Below are 23982 nucleotides of genomic sequence, written 5' to 3'. Positions count from 1 at the left end.
ATAAAGTGGGTTTTATGTGCTTCTTAAGGTGGTTTTCAGGTATTTTATAAGGTTACAATAAATACCACACTCACTTGGGCCCGGAGAAAGTGGTGTAGAGAACTCCTTCATCAAACCAAGCGCCTCCTGAAACAGAAATAGTTAAATGAACACAAAGTAAACATCAGGCAGTTCAACATTAGTCAGCTAATTTAGGATGAAATGTTTAACTCATCCTAGATGCAGAATTGTGGCCAGATCGGAAGTCAAAAGTTAAACGTTAAAGGTTAGATGCTAGACACCGTCTAAAAATGTCTTTTATTTGATCAAACTTGAAAGATCAGTTTGTTGAAAAGGTATGCACGCTATTTTCAATCCCCAGAACTTCACTGTTTTATTCAATTATAATTGTGTGCACTAAGAACTGAATAACAAATTCTAAACAATATCATGACTTGTCATCCGTGCAATTTCAAGCAAGGACTTGCTCTTAGATAATGGGACCTCCCGTCAATTAACAATCGAATTAATGAGACCAATGTTCTGCAAAGGTCGCTTGCTGATTGCCGATCAAAGATAAATAATCGACCACAATAGAGTGGGACGGCGTGTAATGTAATTAAAATATGAACCATGCCGGATAACCAAGTATTTTAAGAACATTATGTGTTCTTTAAGTATGACAAAAAACTTATGACCTAACAATTCGCATAAATAATCCATAAAAACATAATCCGGACCGGGCTTTGTATGAAGAGGGAGGGAATTTGGAGCTCACGACAAGGAACGATTTTTAAAATGCACCGAAGCATTACAAAATCATTGTGCGTGGTAGGCTTCGAATCAGTCTTATCACGACTAGGCTATATTTAAGAGAGTAAAACCGATTTATTTGTCATTTTTTTCGTCTGATAGCATAACTTATCATAATATATTATGTCTGATAGCATAACTTATCAGCGCTTTGATAATAAGTCCAACAGGCGGGGTGCCAGGCACATCTCAATCAAATCAGTAGTCTTTATCGAACTGTAAACTTGGTAAAGTATAGCAATATATCTGCACCTTATGCTGACTGCGGTGTTGTCTATTGTTTGGGACATCAAGATATTATTATGGCTAATGAAACGTATGTAAAATATTATGTAAACGATGTTTGATGTGTCCTAGTTTAGCTATAAAGTCTAGCTATGGTCTATAAAGTTTAGCTGTGGTCAATAAAGGATGGAGCAATTATAGAGCTTGGCTACAGTTAGATTCATTCATGCTGAACTGTGAACACTTGGTGATGCAGGAGCAATCAGGGGACATTATTATCAGGGGATGATATTCCCCAAAAACCACCGAATTTTCCCATACAGATATCACCACTTTAGGTACCGACGGTACCGTGGAACTAAGATGACAACACGAATTGCCGTTAACACGTATCCTATTAAAAACAGGTCAGCGATAAATTGGTAAAAATTCGCACCTGGTCAAATATATTTTTGCACTTCCTAGGAATTCCCTGGCCCCTTATCAGTGAATACCAGTGCTCTAATTTATCAGTTAACTGGCCCCGAATTGCCGTAAATTGGTGTTCCTCTCGATAACACTGATATCGGATTGTTTTACATTATCGGAGTGCAATACACTGGAGGGGAACACGTGACACGGTGATGACTCAGTTTTATAAGCGCTATGAGATGTACTAACTGTGCAATGAGATGTGCTAACTGGCTATGAGATGTGCTAACTGTGCTATGAGATGTGCTAACTGTGCTATGAGATGTGCTAACTGTGCTATGAGATGTGTTAACTGTGCTATGAGATGTGCTAACTGTGCTATGAGATGTGCTAACTGTGCTATGAGATGTGCTAACTGTGCTATGAGATGTGCTAACTGGCTATGAGATGTGCTAACTGTGCTATGAGATGTGCTAACTGTGCTGGGAGAATGTGCTAACTGTGCTATGAGATGTGCTAACTGTGCTGGGAGAATGTGCTAACTGTGCTATGAGATGTGCTAACTGTGCTATGAGATGTGCTAACTGTGCTATGAGATGTGCTAACTGTGCTATGAGATGTGCTAACTGGCTATGAGATGTGCTAACTGTGCTATGAGATGTGCTAACTGTGCTATGAGATGTGCTAACTGTGCTATGAGATGTGCTAACTGTGCTATGAGATACATGCTAACTGTGCTATGAGATGTGCTAACTGGCTATGAGATGTGCTAACTGTGCTATGAGATGTGCTAACTGTGCTATGAGATGTGCTAACTGTGCTTGGAGAATGTGAGTTATTAACACGGTACTAACACAGCTTCACATCATTAGCCGACACGGCTCACTGCGCGCCATCCTCTCATGAGGGATTAAACCTAGCCTGCAGTAACTGCGGCCGTATCTTTGTTTTACGGTTTAACCTAAAGTGCCAGGCAATATCTACACATTTCCACGTAAATTACATTTACTGGCACATTTACTGGCAGTGTTGGGAAAGGATTGCGCTAACTTTAATTGCTGCTCATGTTTTAGCTCTCAACGCAGCTATCAGTTGCAGTATAAGTAGTCAGCTCAAACCGTCTTCCTTCTATCAAAACTAGGACCTTATTATTGGTTGAAATCAAAGAGCTCTGGCAATCTTAAAAGAGAGCGGAATCTAGACATGGTGGGAAATAAAATGAATTAATGGAGTGACGGTCGTAATGGAAACAGTACAAATAAATATGTAAATATTGTAATATGCACTGAACCTAATGTATCTAGAATAAGTTCCGAAAGAATGCTCACGCCGCTTTACTCCGACAGTATTTGCACTTGCAGGCAGCATTTATTAACAATAGCACTGTGTGTCAAGAGAGGTGGTGGTGGAGTCAGCTGCTCCTCATTCGTTTAAAGATGGTTTCAAACTTCCATCCAAGCACCCCCGTATAAGGACATGTTCACGCTACAGTGCAGGCACAGCCCCACAAAATAATAAATGATCACCACCGTGGCACGCCGTCCTTCCATGCTAAAACACTATATTATCCTAATTATTTTACATACCAATATTTTATTCATATTATATATAACATAATTTATTCACACTGCATATATTAGCCACATTAGACGAAAGTCTGTCACGGTTGGGATAACCTAGGGGAGAGACACCACCATCACTATATACAAATAACTTTGCGGAGTGCCCGATGACATGAGAAGTGGACATACTATACACCATTTCAGTGCGCACAGTACACCAGCTCCCAGTGCGCACAGCTCCCCTGCCCCCTCTCTTGATTGCCTTATTAACACCGTGTTGGAACTGAGTACTGAACATGACATGAAAACCAGGCTGAGAGTGCCAGATATTTGAACACCTGCTACGACATGATATACCAAGGTAAGTTGTCAGCTCTATCTCTCATTACGTAGGTTCATGTTATTAAATGCGTTAATTTGGGGCTGCCAAATAACATTACAGTCGCCACTCTGCCCTCCTACAGCAGAGTTCGAAGTTAAACTATATAATATCACACCTTTTATCATCATAGAATTCAAATTATTTACGATACATACCAATATAAGCTATTAACGATATTATCATACGTACAACACGTGACCTCAGTTGGTGCATGTGTGTAGTGTGTAAACAGTAGCAGCGTCGTTCAACACTACAGACTAGGGATCGGGATACAGACGATATCGTATATTGTTTTCCATAATAATTACTCATTTTAGTTAGATTGACTATAATAGAGTACATACTACATACATGATGCTCATTAAGATTCGGGAATTATGGCGGAGGATACAAGATGACGACTTGTCTGCAAATTTAAGGGGACATTCAAAATACGTTACCTTTGAGGCGAGGAAGTAAGGAAGGTGATCAATCAATTTCAAGTTAGTGGTTGGAAAATTAAATGACACCGTCATTTACTAAGTTAAACGAAGAGAATACATAATATTATCATAAGAGACCATTTGAAATCGACCCTCCCCCTCAATAACTCAATAAGTGACCCGTAACTAATAAAGAAATACTTAATGTTCATCAGGTAGGTACTCGACAAAATACTGAGTACTGAATAATGTCTTACCCAGTTCGTTGTGGTCGAAAGGGGTCTCCCCCGGCTGGTTGCTGGTACAGTAGATCCTGACTTTTAGAAAGGTTTTGAAGTAATCTTTGAAGAAGACAGAGCTGCTCCCAACATCGTTCTTACATAATCGTCCTACTCTCGAGTAGACGTACTGCAGGGTGGTCAGGGGATTGTTAATTTTAAATTTATTAATTGGGCCATTTTTATCTGATTGTGAAAAATATTCCAATGCTGTTGTTTGTAATGTTATGTTAGATCATGTGAAATTATTGTGAACCGCAGTTGAACTGATGGGCACTGGACAGGAGGTCGGGGATCATCTTGAAATCTGAGCTATTAGAATATTCTAATGATCTGTTAACGGATTTTAAATTGAGCCTGGTTCCTGAATTTCCAAGGTTGAGTTACCCAGAAAAAGAGCCTTGCTAATGATATGATAATGGTATCTGAGTACTGTAGCTAATAGTTACCCGTTAGGATACCAATGAGTTACAATACCAGTTACTTAACCCGCCCGTCTTGAAGTCTTGAGATAAGCGCGACAGAGAAGGCTGGAGTTACGATGTCTAGGTATAAGGATAATAGGCAGCCAATAGGTTCTATATTCATCACTACCACTGCCAACAAAAGGCAGACGGGCCAGGCCATTAAGGTTTGCCATTGTGATGGAGATTGTATGCCCAACTCCAGACGCATACTGAATAGTAATACTTTTCTCAGACTGACTGCGACACAGTTGGACTATGGGTTGGTTAAATGACTCCGTGATTACAAGCCGGAGGGTCTCCAGCGGCTATCTGGCGAATCAGGAGGAAGACTCTCAAATATCTATTACATATATCATGATTATGCAGGGGAGATCGAGACATCTGGTTCTATGATGATATTATGCAGAATACTAACGATCTTTGTAAAACTTTCATCGCAGACATAAAGTGATTTACTGATCAATGATTGCTATTCTATAGCCTATTGAAGGCACCCGAAAGTCCTGATATACTCTGAATCTTTTGATAACAAGTCTACAGATTTGAAATATGTACCATTTCACGGCGTGGTATGGCCATACCAGGCGATTAGATGTTAACATCCGAAAGAAATTGTCATTTCCCCTCGTAGTTCTTATACTACTGACTTTCGGAACGATGACTATACAAAATGTACCATTTACAAACTTCCTTGTGTTTGAGAACTTACCTCTCTTTCCTCTTCAAGAGCGGTCTCCTTAAACAAGAAGTAAACAAAGTCGTCCTGCTCAAAAGAGTAGACAAAATCAGCTCCACTTAGTACCTCCTCCGTCTTGAAGGTGCGCGCAGTTGCGACTAGAGATCCAGCCTGAGAGAGAACAAATAATGTGATTAATTAGTAAACATAATCTGGTTTGAAGGAGGATAATGATCATATTATACAGTTTAATGGCTAGTCTTGGTAGTAGTGAGGATAGTTGTGATAATAATGAGTATTGAGTAGTGGGGCTTCTTAGTTCCTCAACAAAACAACAAAGCACAGCCTCTGACCTCTATATAATATCAGCTTAGTAAATAATACTCCACACTACGTACTTTCATCTCATCAAAGTGGTCTTATCAATTATCAAACCCTCTAAAGGAACAACGAGTGAGTGGTGCACTAGACGTAGCACTACTTTGCACCCCAACTTTAGTAACTCTCACAGCTTCAGTAAAACACGTGCAATGACGTCACAACACGTGGTACAACACGTGCCATGACGTCACAACACGTGGTTCAACACGTGCCACTTTAACAAAAACCAGCTCAGTAAACTTCATATCCCAGATATAGCTAATGAATTTAGCTGTAGACCCCGCGCTTTGTGATGACTGAGAGGGAGGGAGGAAGATAAAGAAGCGAGCTGACCCGAGAGAGGGGCTAAGAGGCGCTGAGAGAGGGGGCTCAGGTACACTGTACAGCTGGTATGTGGGGAATTGTAAGTGGCCATCACGAGGGGAAGTGGTGCATGTTGTGTCATGTCAGAACCACTTAACCACATTCTCGTTCAAAGATCTGACCGACTGTATAAAATATGGAGGTTGTTAAATTCTCGGTAATGTTCGTTTATATAACAATATCCTGCTTCGCTCAAGTTTTCTATAGTAATTATAGATAAAGAAGAGGGTTAGAATCGTGATCCAATATCACAATAGCAATATATACCGTCAGTACTTATGTCAAGTCTTTTAAACGGTAAAAGTGGACGACTTTGAGTCTGATTTTAAGGATCCAAACGAGCGAAATTACGTTTTGAACCATGAGCAACTGCACGAGGGTCCGAGTGAGCTATGTCAGGTATAAGAATTATTATATAGCTCACTACGTAGTATACTACAGCTGTTGTAGGTATAGGTACAGTATAGTAATATACTGTAGAACTACAAGTACACGAGTCTTGAAACACCCTGGCCCTGTATAGTATAATACATGGCAACATGCCAGGGTTCGTTTCTACGGAACCATGATTACGATGGTTACCAAGTAGCTCTAGAACATGAACAGTTCATCTCAGAACATATAACTGTCAAGTTTGATGTCGTTAAACTAAGAGTGATGAACTGAATCTATTATAATCGTGATAATGATCGGTGAGATTGTGAATTATGTGTCTTTCACAATCCGCCAATGAACTCTATTTCCCAAACTTCGTTGGTGGTTGATGTTAATGTAATTTTGATGGTTAAAGTAGGTGTCAATGTTGATTACAAAATAAACATATTATTTAACTAATAATAAAAGATAATGAGCAGACCTGTAGGTTCATGCGAGAAATGGCGTGCTGAGTACAAACACTCCGACAAGTTCCAGCGAAACCAACACCTGAAGAATGGTGGTTTAGTTATCTAATCTAAAATGCAAGGTCCCATCAATATCATATCCTAAACACCGTATAACATCAACATTTTAGACGTTTAAATACGCATTTTGAATTTTCGGAATTATCTCAAATCTCACCATGTCAGGAAGATACCTAGAAGGTTTATTTTGTCCTAGTATTTATTGCGAGTCTATTAAGTTAGTTTGAGCTTAAATAACCTTGGTAACGAGTCTCACAGTAACCATGGTAACAAGTCTCGCAGTAACCATGGTAACAAGTCTCGCAGTAACCATGGTAACAAGTCTCACAGTAACCATGGTAACAAGTCTTACAGTATCTCAATCTAATCTACTCTTCCGCCAGCTCTTGTTTACCATAATAACAAAGCTCTTACATCTAACTCAGGCAACATTGACATGTTTCAATATTATCTTTTCACATAACCATAACATAATATGATTAATAGAGTGGTGGTATGCAGCAACTTTACCTCCTCTCCCTTTACAACGGAGCTAATCAAATTTAGAGCAGCAAGAAGTTGATCAGGTATATGAGCCTGATTTGGTCGAGCCCTACTACTACCCTACTACTATGTTATATACTACTACAACTGCACAGAAATGAACTGTGATCTAATATTATATATAAAGTTATATAATAGACTCTGGACACTTGTACACCGTAAGACCGTACGTTAATATTGATTAATCAGTCAGAGTCGGAGGTAGGTTGTCACAAATCACCTTCCCCTCAGTTTCTTGGTCCTCAAATGACAAAAGATGGCAATTTTATATTACTAAATAAAGTTGCTGCTTGTCATAAAGGTAGTACTTACTGACACTTAATTATGATAATTTGAACGCGCTCCTGACAAATTCATCACCGAAAGGAGGGAAACTCATTATTAAAGTGTCATGTTGAAGTGGGGGTTAAAACAAATCCTTGTAGGTACAGTGTGTAACACAGGAGTATACTCTGCTCAACCCGTAATCCATGTAAATGTAACATGCAAATTTGAAGTTAACCCTAATTTCTGTCCTAAGCGTAAAATTCCATCCATATTTTCCAATTGTTTATTTTAAAAGAAAAATATCATTTCATAACGAGAACAGGAGAGCCGACAAAAGGGTTATGATTTAGGACAATTGGACGGAACATGTTTTAGAGAGTCAGTTTCCTTTGAAACTGTGCTCACAAAATAATAACGAATCAGCAGGACACATAATAACGAATAATCAGGACACATAATAATGAATAATCAGGACACATAATAACGAAAAATCAGGAGAACAATTGCAGGTATAGAAAGGTAACATACCGGTGGAGGTTTTGGTGTACGTGACGGACATGTTAGGATCAGCCGGACAGAGCCCTTCTCCTGACACCGTGTCCAGTCTCTTAGAGTAGCTCAGATCAGATACCTGAAATAGAGTGGTTTTAGAGACAGATATCCAAATATGGGCATGAAAAAATATCTCTAAATATGGGTATGAACAGATATCCAAACATGGGCATGAAGTGATTTATATAGCACGGTGAATGAATAGCTCAAATCTTAAAATATATGAACAGTCATTGAGCTTCCAAAGTGTGTCATTTTTATGAATCTATCACTACACAGTTAATCTTGATGATTTAACTTTCTCAAAAACATTCCTAAGCAAAGACTCATCATGGAATATCTGTAACACAATAGAAGATGGTATAAGTTCTATTTTATAGCCTGTTGTTCAGAGTTCAGAACATTAGAAGTGACATTAACCCCCTGTATTACTCTACAAGTCTACATGTAACTATAGTTTAGAGTTTCATGTGAGGGAGTGTGTGATGAAGTGAGCGGTGAATTAGCACTCAGTTAATTAGCACTCAGTTAATTAGCACTCAGTTAATTAGCACTCAGTTAATTAGCACTCAGTTAATTAGCACTGGCTTCACTGAGCAGCAGACAGCACCTTTACAACACGGTATAATAACCGAGAGTTATCTCCTGGGTACATATCATTATTCATTATGTACATTGTTCAATGGGAACAGCTGTAGGGTAGAGCTCAATAGTTAACCAGACAGTCGACTAGCTATTGTATTTAGCTGTGAGAGGGGAAGAGGAGGGAGGGTGGGGCGAATCACTTCTAGCCACTTGTAGCCATTTTTAGCCACTTTTAGCCACTTTTAGCCACTCTATCCATTGTTCAGAGAGCAATATTAGGCACCATCAGTGGGGAAGGAGTAACCCGTTACTTGGCCGGATGTAGATGTGACAAATTGGTGAGTGAGAGTGGTTGCCATGACAAATGGCGCTCTGTTAGGAGCGGTCCTCAGTCAGCTCTTATACAGAGGCTAAATGTTACGCTGTGAAATGTGAGGTAAAGCTTTTAGAGTCATCTCTAACTTTTCACTTAACTTTTCAACTTTCCGTCAACTCGAATTAAAATGCTATTACGATTGTGTGACCAAGCCTCGTCTCTCTCTACTCGATCATGAACAAGTCAAGCAATCTTTCTCTCTCAGTAAACAAGCCACGTCACAGGCAAAGAAGTTTTCAGGGTTGTTTAAAACGTGCTCTGCGGTTCAAAGCTAGAGGTGAGCTATCTTGAGGGCATTTCATTCATAACATGTCATCTTGATCATGAATCTAGTTATTGTTCGGGAGCATGTGGGGGTCCGGGTCCAGGTAGCATTACTCTCTTAAACTATTTGACACAAGTTAGAGGGGATTCTACCTGACTTGTTTAACATTTCAGCTCAACAGCTGTCAAACAGATTTGTCTCATTTAGTATAGGTATCTGTTGGAATCGTATAAAAGCCATTACAAAAGTTCCCAAAATAGCACCAAATGATCTTTGCTTAAAGGCAACGATTTTATGGTACAGCTCTGAAAATTCATTGTTCTAGAATCATAATCTTTAAAAGTGGATGGTTTTAAAATCGACCCGTGAAAGAATGTGAACCTTTACTGTGTCGACGGGTTAAAAATCTAGTGAGGCTTAGGTTTAAAGAGCCAGAGGAACTGAATACAGGGAGGAGGGAATCAGGAAAAGGTGAGAGCAAATTATCGGGGACCACAAATCAGCCAATATTCCCACCATTTATCATTATTTCATAACATGGCACCAAATATTATAATGTAAAAGTTTCATTTGGACTGTAACATTATTACACGAAGTTAAGACGCGTCGGTCAAATAATTAATGTTTTAGACATCAATGCGATGAGTAAAAGTTTAGGGCGGGTTATTAAATTGAACCTAATAATCAATTATCATCCACCTTAACTCTTCAACCCTCCGGCTCACTTCATTCTCCCCGATCTATTGAGCCCTATTCTATGGGAAAGTAAAGAGCAATAAAGCACACACCCCACTGAGCCACTGTTCCCTCACTGTTCCCCACTGCTCCCCTCACTGTGTGATAAGACTGTGTCAGTCAAGAGAGAGAGAGTCTGGTGGTGGTGCCAGCACCTGCCCCTGATCTCACCCCGTCAACTCCCTTCCTCCCAAAACAAGGCCGAACTCGACACGAAGTGAGGATTACTAGCCAGCATTCCCCCCTGATATCTCTCAAACCGTGCAGACCCCGCTAGATTACTGGGGGGATTATGAGGCTGCGAAAAGGGGGCATTTGTCACTCACAACCTCTACTTTTACTAGTATTACTAAACAATTACTTTCATTGAGTTATCGATTGGGCTGTAATTTCCAGGCTGAACCGTATTATCGATATCGGTTTACGGTGTCGCCACTAGAACATTATCAGTGACTGTGGATTAGCACGTGCGTATTTCTTACATTGCGTGATATTATTATTACAAGCAGTATTTACTGTAGTGTTCAGTCTTTCATCACATATAATATTACGGAAAATTATGAAAATTTATGCAAATTATTAAATACTTGAATTCTCTGGAGACAACCTTACATGGGTTAAAACTATGGTATTTTTACATTTCATAGAATACAGTGCTGATAAAAACGCTCTATATAGCACATTAGCACCTCCAGAATTACTTATTAATGTTATGCACCCCAACTCCGCTAAATTACATGTCACCCACTCCCCAGTTTTACACTTTACACCTTTACACCATCGCCCAGGCGGATACTATCACCATAATATATAGTATAGACAATATTACAGGCACATCATGAGGCCACTTTGATACGAGATTTGCTAAAAGCATTTCTTGCATATTATCATATTATCGGTTACATAAGATGTCACATGATAGCGATAAGGTTATGGCGAACTATTATGATAAGGTTATTATTATCGGGAATGATGAGCCGGGAGTGTTATTCTGGAGAAACCAAAGCTATTTTAGTATCTCATCATAATGGGGGCGGGTTACATCACAACTTTTGTCAGCTGATAATCTTCAAGAGAAGGACATCACGTTAAACGCACTCACCCTCCTTTGATCGCATCTCCATACAATCAGGTCCCCGATAATATGATTACTTTGATAACACAAACCTTGTCAATTGTAACGGTATTATCATCATATCAGAGGGGGGGTAGTGAGGGTAGTAGAGGGCGACAATGCTAAAAGTTACCACTTTTATAACACCTTCGTAGACACTGTATAGTGCTCTAATGTGTTCTGAACAGTGCACCCTGTTCTGAACAGTACACCCTGATAATGACACACACCTCAACATCAAAGGTAAAATCTCTCAAATTTCTTGGCATGACACTTTGAAGCGGCTTATACCGCACGTACAATAATATAGGATTTATTCAAATCAGAATAGTTTGTTTCATTCAATTCTGCATTCTGCACGTGTGTTAAAACAAGTTGAGCCTGGCAGGCGCAGTGCAACAAGCACGTGCAGCTATAAGTGGAGCACGTGTCAGATATTGAATTAGTATGATAACTAGTCACCAGGACACTGAACAGCGTAACAACCCATGAACTCTCTTAGCAACACTCTGGAAACAGCGCATTAGTCGACTCCAATCTGGCAGATCCTTGCCCGGCCAATTTATTAGTTCATTAGGGCACAAATTCCACCCTCCTAGTATACCGCAATTAGACGCTGAGGGCAAGGTGGCAATTGTTATCAAGTCAGCGACATTGTTAAAACTTGAATTAAGGGTGTACTGCTGGATACATTATTCTGGCGTATCTTGATTTTAACAGAAACTTTCCGAGGGGCTTGACGTCTTAGATCCCGAGCACAAAAGAGTCCTCGAACTCATGCAAATCCTTACTTTTGTACCATTGTAACAATGATTGAATGATACCTTCTTGATGGTTATAAAACGCCTCTACCCGTCACAGACAGAGCCGACAGAGTTTGAATAAATCACAACCTTTTACTCCATCACATGGTGATTCTAACCTGAACAAGATTCAGTAATCTACTACTGACGTGGAGACTTGAGACATGAAGTCTCAGCAAATAGAGATGAGATCTGGGACACAGTGAGCTGTACACTTGTTCTGTCAAGGTGGGAGTAGTTATATTATAATATATCCTTCCACACGACACTATGTCATTACAGTTTAAATAGTATCAAACCTTTGCTAAAAAGTACAGTGTGACTCACGTGGTGAATAAAGATCACGTGATTATCGCGCTGACATTATATTGGCTGCTGTCCAATTTCTATACCCGCTATTTGCTAATAACGAGCTTCGAGCTCTCAAGTTCTAAATCAGTTCTTTGTGCAAAGTAAGCGGTTTTGAAGATGGTTTTTAAGTTGAAATGCAATGATGCTGATTAAATGTGATCCCGACTGTTCGATAATTTTAGCACTTTTCTTTGAAGTGAACTAGAACTTTGAAGTGAGCAGACTAAATGATCTGGTACGCCCTTCCAAGTGAGCTTTATTCGGGGAACGGTTTTACTCGGTAGAACCCAGGCCATTAAATCATTACCAAATAATCATGAGCTCTCTTTGGCACATTTCAAATCGTAGCCGATCAAGTCACGGAGAACAGCTGGAGCTGCTCGCTCGACAAAAGTCTGCACTCAAATGGGAACCATCACCAGGGGGCTCGGGGCAACTGAAACTATCATCAAATTTTAACTCTTATTTAATAAGTTTGTTCTACCCCTGTGGTTATTGAAACATTAAAGGTTGCTGCACACAAATTGTTGAGTATTCACCCCGGCCCCGCTGTGTGTCCTGCAGTTCAAAAATCAGATACACTGCGGAGAGGTGTTTGAAAAAGGAACCTGTGACGTAGCCCGTAGGGAGCCGGAAAACATATTGTGGTGGTTGTTCTGGGTGAATGATCGAGTTTCTTTTTGAAGCTCCCGGAGGATTACCGGGTCGTTACCGTGTGGCACTCCTAAGTTTTAAGAAGCACTGAGGGAGATGGACTTGTTAGCCTAGCAGCTACACTGTATACCTCCCAAATCTACTGTGCAAGTGAGGGATCTACTGATAACAGTATACTCATCACTTTTACACAATATCATGATAAACATTATAAACGCTAAAACCTCTTATAAAACCTCACATAGTCAGCTTTTATCTGATATCTCTAACGTAAAGTTTTACATGGATAACCAATGTCTGGGGTTCAAGGGAGCTCTGAAAGTTATCGAGTAGTAGCGACTGATAACTTATGTCTAGCCGGGTTATCATGTCTCGAGATGAAAGTTACCGAACAGCACCGTGGACGAACTCTCCAAACGCGTGATTAGCAAGTCATATTTCCATATTTCCACAGCCAGAGTTGAGAGTTGAGAGTTGAGAGTTGAGAGTTGAGAAGGATAATAACCAGACCTGAACTAAAGAGACACCTCGCCAGACCAGACCCTGAACTCCTGGTTCACAGCACCATAGAGACACACTCACAGGACCATGGAGACACACTCACAGGACCCGTTCTGACTTCTAAACTATGTCTAGAAAAGTCTTGCAATACGAATTAAATCATCTCGTTAGATTTGCCGATAATTTAATACAGTGGCAGTTAGAGTAGTTAGCGGTAGTTGTGATATTGAAATAAGTAGCCCGTTAAGAAGGGTGGAAACTGAGCAGGGTCTATTATATTAGTATTACTGATAACAGATCTTCAGCTTCTTTCATTGGTATTTTTGAGATCATCATCATCGGGCTATAAATACCGGAATCTGGAGCTAAGAGTGGATTATAATATTGATATAATAATAAAATATATTGAATTATACACAAGTTCCGTCTAGTAACTCAGATTATTGCGGATAAAGTGGCGCGGAGAGCGGGTTTAAAGAGATCACTAGTCTTTGACAGGAGAATATGTGTGATTTCTACTTTACTGTACTAAAAGTAAGACACTGAGAACTTAATGCGGTCTCAAATTATGTGTTGTCACCACCACAACCCCCAAATAATGTGAATTAAGTGGATCTTCCTACTAAAATTATCCAGAGCCCTCTAGAATATAATAATATGTGTTTCAGACACGTTTTCAGACACTTTGGCTTGGGTCATGAGTTTCACGGTTTTTATAAAGTATAAAGTATAAAAGCTGGGAATTTTGGTTAAAAGATGGAAATAAATTCTGTTTTCAACTTTGTTGGACTATTTACAACTTCAAGTAGTTAAAGAGGGCCAAACTTAATTTGAATTTAACTATTTTAACTAGATACAGTATGAACTCTTTTAACATGAGACATAAGCAAAAATGTGAGGCTTCAGTTTGGCGGGATTATGAATTAACTAAGCCATCAGCACCGAGCCTACCAAATTACTCATTACCCTGTCTTAAAGCACCACAGCTCACAACACAAGTGCTGGAGTGCTGGGTTTCAAGTTTAAAACAGGTAATAACCCTGTTGTTATATAACTACCCTGGTGCCACAAGACTGGAGGTAATTAGACTGACTCTACATGTCAACTAGAGTAATTGTAACGTTATTAAACTAGAGGTTAAGTTGGGCTGCAGATGGACTGAGATACGACTACCACCTGCCTGGATCCAATTCCGGAGGTCTGGCAGATGGGTCTGCTCCAGGCAGACCCCTCTACAAGCACTACAAGCCTGTCACAGCTTCTTCAACGTGTGAAGTGAGAAACCTCCCTCCCCCAGGTTTTCTCTTGTTTGATGTTCACGGTTTTGGCGGCTAAATTTCACACTTTTGCTAAGTTTTCAGATTTTTTCAGGGTTTTCAGCTCTGAGTGGGTATCTTTCTGGAATCTGTGGGAGTTCTCATACTGAGAATGAGATTAACCATAACATCATGGATTTATTTACTTTAATAATTGGTGGTTTTTACTTTGTTGGGGGGCAATTTGTCAAAGTGCACGGTATTTACTACCAACATTATATTCTTCCAAGTCCCAAAACCAGACTGGGCTCTCATTTCAAATTTCACCATCTAAATTCTTGAGAGATTTTCAGGGCTAAATTCATCACGTCTATCGCAATCAAAACCAGTGAACGAAAAATTACCATTTTACCCATCTTGTCCTAATCAAATCTGACCTAGTAAAAATTAAACCAAGTTAGGCCGTCTGGGCGAAAATATTTGACAAATTCCGCAATTTACACGTAATGTGTGGATTCATTAAATCACAACGTAGCAGGAAAAATTTAACGATCACGCTTGGACTTTGTTTTTATAAAAGTTTTAAAAGATCCAATATATGATTTACACGATTACTCTAAAGTTATTATCAGCACACGATGACACGATCGCAGTCTGGCAGCCCAGAGAACAGTTCACCCTAATTTATCATGATGAGAATATCACGTCAGGGCTCCATCATGGACAATGTTGACCCTTAATAGTGCAAATACACCGCAGGAGAGATTGGAATGCAAGCAGAGACGCCGTCTACAAAACGAAGGACATAAGGTTTGCTGTGTAAATCTGGGCATTATGCAGGAAGGAAGGAATGTTTATTTACGAAATCATGTGTTAGATTGTGTGTGTGTGGACTGTGGAGACATAGTCCGGGACCCTATATTTGGGAATTGGGAGTCAGAGTTTTCGACATTGCTGTAAAATATTGAGGGTTTTATTTCCTTGTGCAGTGGGGAATACATCCTGCAAGTAATGTTCATTTATAAAAACTATTGTCCAACAATTATTTTAAACTGACTCGTTTAAACATTGTGTATTTTCTTAGCTCAAGTCGATTCAACTTTGGACCTCGAGTTCAATTTAAAATTCCAAACGTGAACCCTCAATCTATCATAAAACATGATTCACGTCATACGCTGTAAACCTCCCAATGCCCGTTTTACGTTTTCTCAGCCGGACTATCCAAAATCTTACATCATCACAAAAACATACACTAATTTATGCAATTCTCTCGAAAGTACATTAATAAGAACAGTAGTTTGTCATCGCACAGCGTTACCAGCCTATATTTAACTCCCCGAAAAGCGAGTCACTCTCACGCCGTGTAACGATAATAAGCGTTATATTATATATTAAGTTATATTGCATATTATATATTAAGTTATATTGCATATTATATATTAAGTTATATTGCATATTACTTAAACTTTCTTAATTACACCCCGCCTCACTTGGGTCCCTTTTGATTTTACAACTTTCTCTCTCTCTCCTCCGCCGGCTGTAGAGTTAGAGAGTGGTCTTAATAAAGACGTGATGGTGCTTTTTACTCAAGCAAGCCCGGTGATTAGTGGCTGAACTGCTGCGTCGGTTTGATCACTGATTACTACCACTACTACTAGTAAGAGACTGTGAATTGTGCGAGTTACATAAACATCACAGTATTATCACATAATATCACAGTATTATGGAAATTTGGGCAGATACCTGAATTATTTAATGCTTGAGAAACTTCTGTGTAACATTGAATGAACGAACATTTTTGTTTCCGGACTACCATGCGCCCAACAATTTCACTAACTTATTCTCCTTTTACATTACTTTTACAACATCGGACTTCTAGAATAAGGATCAATGGTTCAACGGTTCAATTTGGTCTATCGTACCCGCGTACCGTGAATAGTTGTAACTATTGTTCACTGGTTCAACCATTCCACCGTTACACAATAATGTCTGCCACTGCGTATTGTTATAATGAAGGTGGGTGTCCCTCAAAATATGTCAACAGCTTCTTCTTAATTACCCTCTAAAGCCAAGTTGAATTGAAAGGAATATCGACTTCTCCTGTCTGCTGATCAAGTGATTGATCGGGAGCACTGTCAGTGTCAATGATTGAGAAATTGAATGCTGAATATTTTGGCTCATGTTGTAGGTCAGCCCATCTTTCAGTTAGAATGAGTTGGGTTGGGTCGATGACCAGAATATAGACGGCCAGGCACCCCTCAAATGACGTCATAGACGACCAGGCATCCCTCAAATGACGTCATATGAGGGGGAGCAAATATCCCGGGGTGATCAGTGCTCGGTCACTGGAAATAAGTACAGGGCTGCTCGTTCTCTACACAAAAAGGTTAGAGATACCTGGTGCGTGAATTCAAACAAAGGACCAGGGCTCGCAGATATCACTTTTAACTTAACAGTAGTTCAAGTTCAGTAAATCTATTGCTAAAAGATGCATTCATGAGATAAATAGTTGTCTCGTTTATGATAACCACTGTAACTCCCAGCTTATAATGGAACAGTAGGTATAACCCTATTCAGCAGTTAATTATGTGCTCAAGCGTATCAGAGTCAGTCTTTTTGTCGACACTCTGATATTCTGATAATATTCTGTATTGTTTGTGTGTTTAGGTGCCACGGTTGCGGGTGTATGACCACAAATTGGTGGCCCCTCTTAAACAATTAATATTGGGCAAGAAGTGCCCAACTTTAGCAAGTCCTTTCTCTCTTCAATTTCATTAGGAGAAGATAAGTCAATAACAGACAGCAGTGTAGGCACCCAATGGCTGACTCGCTTGGTCAGGGGTCACGTGGTCACGTGGTCACGTGGTCACGTGGTCACGTGGTCACGTGGTCACGTGGTCACGTGGTCACGTGGTCACGTGGGTATCGTTTTGTAAACATGATGGTATTATCAGTCACTCTTTGCAGCAGAGTGGTTGCAACACAAACTCACCATATTGTTCATCAATCTGATTACTTGTGATAAGTTTTGAAACGTGAGTCGTGACCCGAGCTCCCAAATATCAAATTCTTGGAATTCTTAAGCTTACGTCAGGATTGTCACATTCATTCAATAATGAAACTAACAAGGATCTTTCCTTCCGTGGTTCATTCTTCAAAATTTGAGTAACAACCTTTAAACTCGCATGACATTAGCCCTATGGTGCTTTAAGACGAAGTTACCCTTGGAGATGGAACAACAGCACTGTTTCCGCACATTTATCACACTATTTTGAGCTCACACACCTATATATGACCGACCACTGCAATACAGCTGATAGCTCTAAAGTGGGAGCGTGGTAATCTTGACTCCTGTACACCCGCCCTGGCCAGTGTTATGTAAAGTATTATTATACGTTCACGTTAACTTTTAATCAGTGAAGCTCACTCCGGTCTCCTCCTCTCTCTGGTCCTCCTCACGACATCCACCTCACAAACAATCTTATAAATACAGCTAACAAGCATTGTTGTGCGATCAAAACAACACTAACTCATGTTATACAGCTGATAATACAGCTCCGCTATTTGAGTTTCTAATGCGCGTATAATATAATATGTTTATCACCATGTTACTGGTACACTCGCATGCTCTACAGTTATATGCACTCTCTCTCGGATTATTATATTCTTAATTTGAAAGTTTTTGAAGGCAACTTCTTGACATGTAGATGAGATTTAATGGCACTGATTCATGTGCTGTGTGCAGGTAAATTCTAATTGTGCGTCCAGTCTTCTTACTGGCCTATCATTTATCAAGTAGGGACTTTGTTTATCATGTATAAAACGATACTTATTATATACTTATTAAGTATGAACTGAAACTTTATTTCGATAGATAATGATCCTAATGAGGAGATAGGGCAATTAGCAAGGGCAATTGTCCATATTTTGGACCCTAATCCTCGTTTATATGGTAACAGGGACCTGTGACTAGGCAATGGTAGTTTAAACTGCAATAAAGAAACAGTGTTTATAAGTTTATAGAGTTAGAGAGAGTAGGTAATGAACCTATAACTATAAGTGAACCTATTAGTCCCTTAATTTTACAATATCGTTCAATACCTGATCTGTCTTGTGACTATTATAGGGTCTGATACGGTTAATTAACTTTTACAGTTAACCCAGTAAAAGTTGAGGACAATGTTTGTCGAGACTAACATTGTGAGCTGAATGGGGATAGTCGGTGAATGGGGGGAGTAGGTGGACAATGCTACAGCGGTCAGCCGAGGGAGACAAAGAGAGAGAGAGAGAGAGAGAGAGTGATGGTTAAAGCTTAAAGTTAAAGTGTCCGCTTGCACTAAATGATTAGCACCACAGTAATGAAGTAAGAATTAATTCTAGGAACATTAAAGTTGGGGCACATTAAATTCGAAGATATGTCGATCTCAATATATTGTGCGGGCCGCGGGGTGACAGTGTAATAAGATGGTTGAGTTAAGTGTAGGATGGTTGTGTTGATTGTAGGAAGGTTGTGTTGAACTTTACCTGTCTGAAATCACACTGGGGGTTGTAAGCGGAGGTACCACAGAGAAGGACCGTCCTATCGTCTATTGGGATTATTACTTTGTAGTAGTTAGCACACATCGCCTGAAAACAATTCATTAGTCAGCTTTACACACTCGGTGGAGTTGACATATATTATAACACAGTGCAGTTGATCATATCGTGTGTATTATGATCAAGTTATTGGGTGACATTTTCTCTAGTTGTAACAATGTATTATATTGCCCTAAATACGTAATATGTCTCATGTTAGCTCGTTACTAGTCAGTTTATTGCAAAAGAAAACTTCTAATGTGCGACAGCAGCTGAAGAGGGTGAATTGTGTTGTTTAGATTAATTGAAATTAATTTGATGCACAATGGTAATGAGCGACACTTTATTGTAAGACACTGATGTACCAAAGTGTTAATAAAGTGTAAGTGTAGTATGCATTTCCGCACCATTGTCAATGAATAATAATATTATTAATTATTATTATTATATAAGAGAGGGAGTGCTGGATATGTGGTTGGAAAAGATTAATATTAAAATTGAGCTTCTCAGCAAGCTCAATTGCTCAAAGTACTTCAAGCATGGCATAAGGGATGTTTTTAAGAAGAAAAAAACAATAATGAACGCTTGAACAATGTTTGTTGTAGTAAGAATTTGAATAAAACTTAAAAATGGAAAAATAGGCTGACTGAGGATTAATTAACCTTTGATCGACCAGCATCCAGACAGTTAGTGTAGTCATTGTGGGCTCTGTCTTGAATATTTGACTGCCCTGTTACGTCCTGGAATTTACATAGTTTACACTCACTTACACACACTCTCAGTTTGAAGAGAATTAGAATTAGAATCAACAATTACAAAGCATTTATCACAATGAGATTATCTAATGAGGGGTAATAAAAGCATTTTCAGAACAGAACAGAGGGAAAAGAATTAAAGAATGGAATTAACAGTCTTCATTAACAGCTCACTATATATTATATATACATATACTCACTCTATCGGGAAAATTCTCATCGATCTGATTTTTAAAATCTAGCTTCAATACAGCATTCCTGAAAAATTAGAGGTGAAGTTAAATTGGATGAATGAGCCTTCATTTCCTGGCATAATATCTAATCAAGATATCGAATGAGGATACAGTATCGATCATGTAATTAACATGTAAAGTGGACAAGACAGGGGGTTAGATTGCAAGTTTTGGGTTTGTGCACTTTATTGATTTACCGCATCATACTGTAAATAGGCAAGTGAAAATTTGTACGTGTGAATAGGTGTCTCATATTTCTAACAGGTTTAAATCAATCGACGGGCCTAACGGAAAATTTGTGTTATGAGGCCTCACACGACACCAACCATAATTGAAACATAAGCTGGTGTGGGACTTACCTTCCCCCAACGACAAGAGTTGAATTGACGAGTCCCTGAGCTGTGAAATAAACCTCTGATCCCGCATACCGCACACAGTGGTAACAATCTGCAATTAATAGAGATTTGTGACAGGAGTTTGTGACTTCTTACAATTTCATTTGAGAAACAGAACAATATATTGAGACAAGTGACTCGAGTGTGGGCAGTGTATCAGATCAGAGTAGACGATTCTAACATACTCACTCTCGTCAGGAAGGTCCTCCCAAATGGCAGCTATTATGGGTAGAAGACAAGTAGCCAAAAGTAGCATCATTCATTTTCAGACCTGCTAAACCATTTTGATGCTGCAATGGAATGTGACTGTTTGGATTTTGTTGAAATTATTATGCGTTAGTTAGGATATTGTCTAGTTAACTAGGGGGATCTAAAACAAATATAGACAAGGAAGTTATCAATATTGTCCATATTATAATTTTAATCATATTACAACTTTATAACGGTATATATCTAAGGTCTTAATATTCTTAGCTAAATGCCGCTTTTTTCCAGATATGAAAGATATTTAACAGTTCAAAATGAACAGCACAAGACGTTGGGCTTACTGTAGGTCTGACTGAAAAGAAAAATGAGCTTTGGTAACTTAAAACAGTAAATACTGTAGTAGCTGTTTCTAGACGTCCAAGAGATCAGAGCAGTGGTTGTTCATCTAGTGTGAATCCAGCAGTCAAATTAAGCTATATAATACCTAAGGAAAGATGACCTCTCAAAGATTATTTTTGTGCTATTTCATTTTAAAAGTTTAAATGACAGAAACTGATTTCTGAACCACACAGTTCCTTACTTTACGCTACCATACAGATGTATCTAACATTGCTTTTCATGTATAGCTGAAGACCTAGACCTACGTGAACTGCTGGCACTGCATCGAACAATGGAAAGTCCTCATTCAACATCAACTGCATTATATAAATCACACCAGGCAAGACAAAGTGCTTTGTTAGGCATTTACTAAGGGCTACTATACCCCGTCTTAGGCCTTCAACTGACTCTGATGTATCATCTTCTAATCATCATTTATTTACAAAGATGTTAAAATGATAACATTAGAGGAGCATCATAAATGCACAAAATATATAATATGTACTCAGATAATAATCACCATCATTTCACATCCTGAAATAAAACAAAATGCACCAGACGATAGTAGTTTTTCCAGTCCCTTAATGAAACAAGTTAAGCATGTATATGCCAGAATACGATCCCAGCACACACAAGGCATAGCCCTGGTAGAGGAGGTTGTTATATAATACAGGATCTTAGCAGAGCTCCCTCCTGAGACATAGTTGCGAGTCAAAATAAGACTCCCAAATTTCAACATCCAAAATTTGTAGTCAAGAATTAGAAGTCCAACAGGACATCCTTAAAAACATGTGAACACTTATTAAAAGCCCCACCTTGTGTTAAGTGCACTTATGTCCCATAAAATCAGATTATTTTCTACTCTCTTTGCGTTCTTTAGGGGTTGCTTTTTAAAGTGTTCGTTGGGAGTCTTTTGGAAATAGGTTTTCCAAATGTGATCAAGATTCTTTGAAGGAGGAGGGGTTCATAACGAATTATTGAATAGTTAAGGTGAAAATATTCGATTGCTGCAGGAGAAAATGAAATTGATATAGGCAGTGGGACAGTCATCTAGAATATGTCTTCCCTTGAAGCAGAGTTAAATTGATTGAAAAGGGCTAGACATCTGTGATGTGCAATGAAATAGGTTACAGTTGGATTTGTATTCGGCAAAGGACAAATCAAACATCAAACAGCTTTAGTCTAGTTAAGTGCCCGTCTCTGTCTTTGATCTTTGATATCGTTTGTAGCGTGATGCACTATTTGATTGGGCCGTGCCGAGCTGTGAAGGATTGAGATCGTCAATGTATGATACATCTGACCTTAATTTACAGTACTATCATAATATAATAGTGTAAATTAATGGCCATGATTTACATTTTTATGGATACTTATAGTTTATGGGTTACAGTTCACTGGTGATGTTGTTTTTATTTAATTTTGATTCGACCTGATTTAAGTTAAATTTTTAAATGTTATGATACTTATTTAAAATAGTTATGTCATCATATCATGACTCATTTATTATATTACGATTTGTTTACCTGGGGACCCATGATTATTGATTAATGTTTATAAACTTATATGGCAAGATGACTATACAGAATGACTAGACATGCTTAGAGGCGCTCAGTAACATAAACATTTTTTCAGTCAAGCTGAATGGTAGCATGCAAAGTTATTTATAAACCATGGTATAATTTTTCGCACATTAAATAATGGGCGCCGCCACTATATATAGCGAGCCCATGTCGATCTATCCCACTTCAAATAACACCACGCGTTACTTTGATTGCCTAATCCAAACCCTAATCTTAACCCTAACCTTAATCCTGACCCCAACTCTTACCCTAGGACATAAAAGGTGGCGAGGCGCACGATAAAATAAAACTTGTTCAGATTTTAAAAATTTGTGTATGGTGTACCATAGTTTTTTTCAAAATGTGAGCTTTTTCACAATATCCAATTTGTCATACCTTTTTTGTTTTTATGGAATGATTATTTTGGAATGATCATTAGTGAGTTTCGTTAGTGAGTTTCGCCTACTTTATGACGCACGGGTTTTATTAATTGACGATGTCAATTCATCGCAGGGTTGGCGAGGCTTGTCATACGTTGTATGACCCGCCGCGCGGCTCCCTCTGTATCATCGAAACTCTACAGGGGTTTGTAAAGCGACAATGAGGGTCACCGCGTGATACAAGGCGAGGCACAGTAGCGCATTTCGCCGACCTGTCGTTGCGAGAAGCATAATTGAATGCGCGGCGCGGCACAGTAACGCATCGCGCTGCAAGGCTTTTATATAAAGTGTAAAAGTCCGTGTCGCGTAATTTGATGAAATTCATTAGTCATTCGTCATTGTGCATCGATTTTCGCTCAGCGAGGCGAGATCGAGCGAGAGCCGCGCCGAAAGCCGAGAGCTGAGAGCTATGGGAGCTGAAATTCTTAACGGGTGATACTTGTAAAATTTTGTTTCAACTTATAAACCTACAATGAAACTCATGAGCCGCGCCGGGAGCTGAAAGCCGGGAGCTCTATAGCGCGCTGGCTAGCCGAGAGCGGGAGAAAAGAATTAAAAGTTTAAAGTCGAGAGTTCT

At 39.1% G+C, this 23982-nt stretch overlaps 1 protein-coding gene across 1 annotated transcript in view; it reads right to left on the bottom strand.

The window, feature by feature from the left end:
- Positions 1-23982, bottom strand: part of LOC134811615 (semaphorin-4A-like) — a 62662-nt gene that overhangs the window by 20306 nt on the left and 18374 nt on the right. Inside the window, exons 2-11 of the mRNA XM_063818591.1 lie at positions 21011-21113; positions 20786-20873; positions 20394-20451; positions 20101-20178; positions 19388-19489; positions 8200-8302; positions 6816-6883; positions 5249-5386; positions 4052-4202; positions 75-126 (exon numbers count right to left, since the gene is read on the bottom strand). Coding sequence (XP_063674661.1) covers positions 75-126; positions 4052-4202; positions 5249-5386; positions 6816-6883; positions 8200-8302; positions 19388-19489; positions 20101-20178; positions 20394-20451; positions 20786-20873; positions 21011-21080 — 908 coding nt within the window. The 5' untranslated portion in view covers positions 21081-21113. The remainder of the gene's footprint in view (positions 1-74; positions 127-4051; positions 4203-5248; positions 5387-6815; positions 6884-8199; positions 8303-19387; positions 19490-20100; positions 20179-20393; positions 20452-20785; positions 20874-21010; positions 21114-23982) is intronic.

Source organism: Bolinopsis microptera, chromosome 2 (genome assembly GCF_026151205.1).
Source record: "Bolinopsis microptera isolate Bmic1 chromosome 2, MBARI_Bmic_1.0, whole genome shotgun sequence".
In the NCBI taxonomy this organism is placed as follows: Eukaryota; Metazoa; Ctenophora; class Tentaculata; order Lobata; family Bolinopsidae; genus Bolinopsis; species Bolinopsis microptera.
Note: the sequence above shows the minus strand (reverse complement) of the source record. Positions and strands in the feature narration are given on the sequence as shown.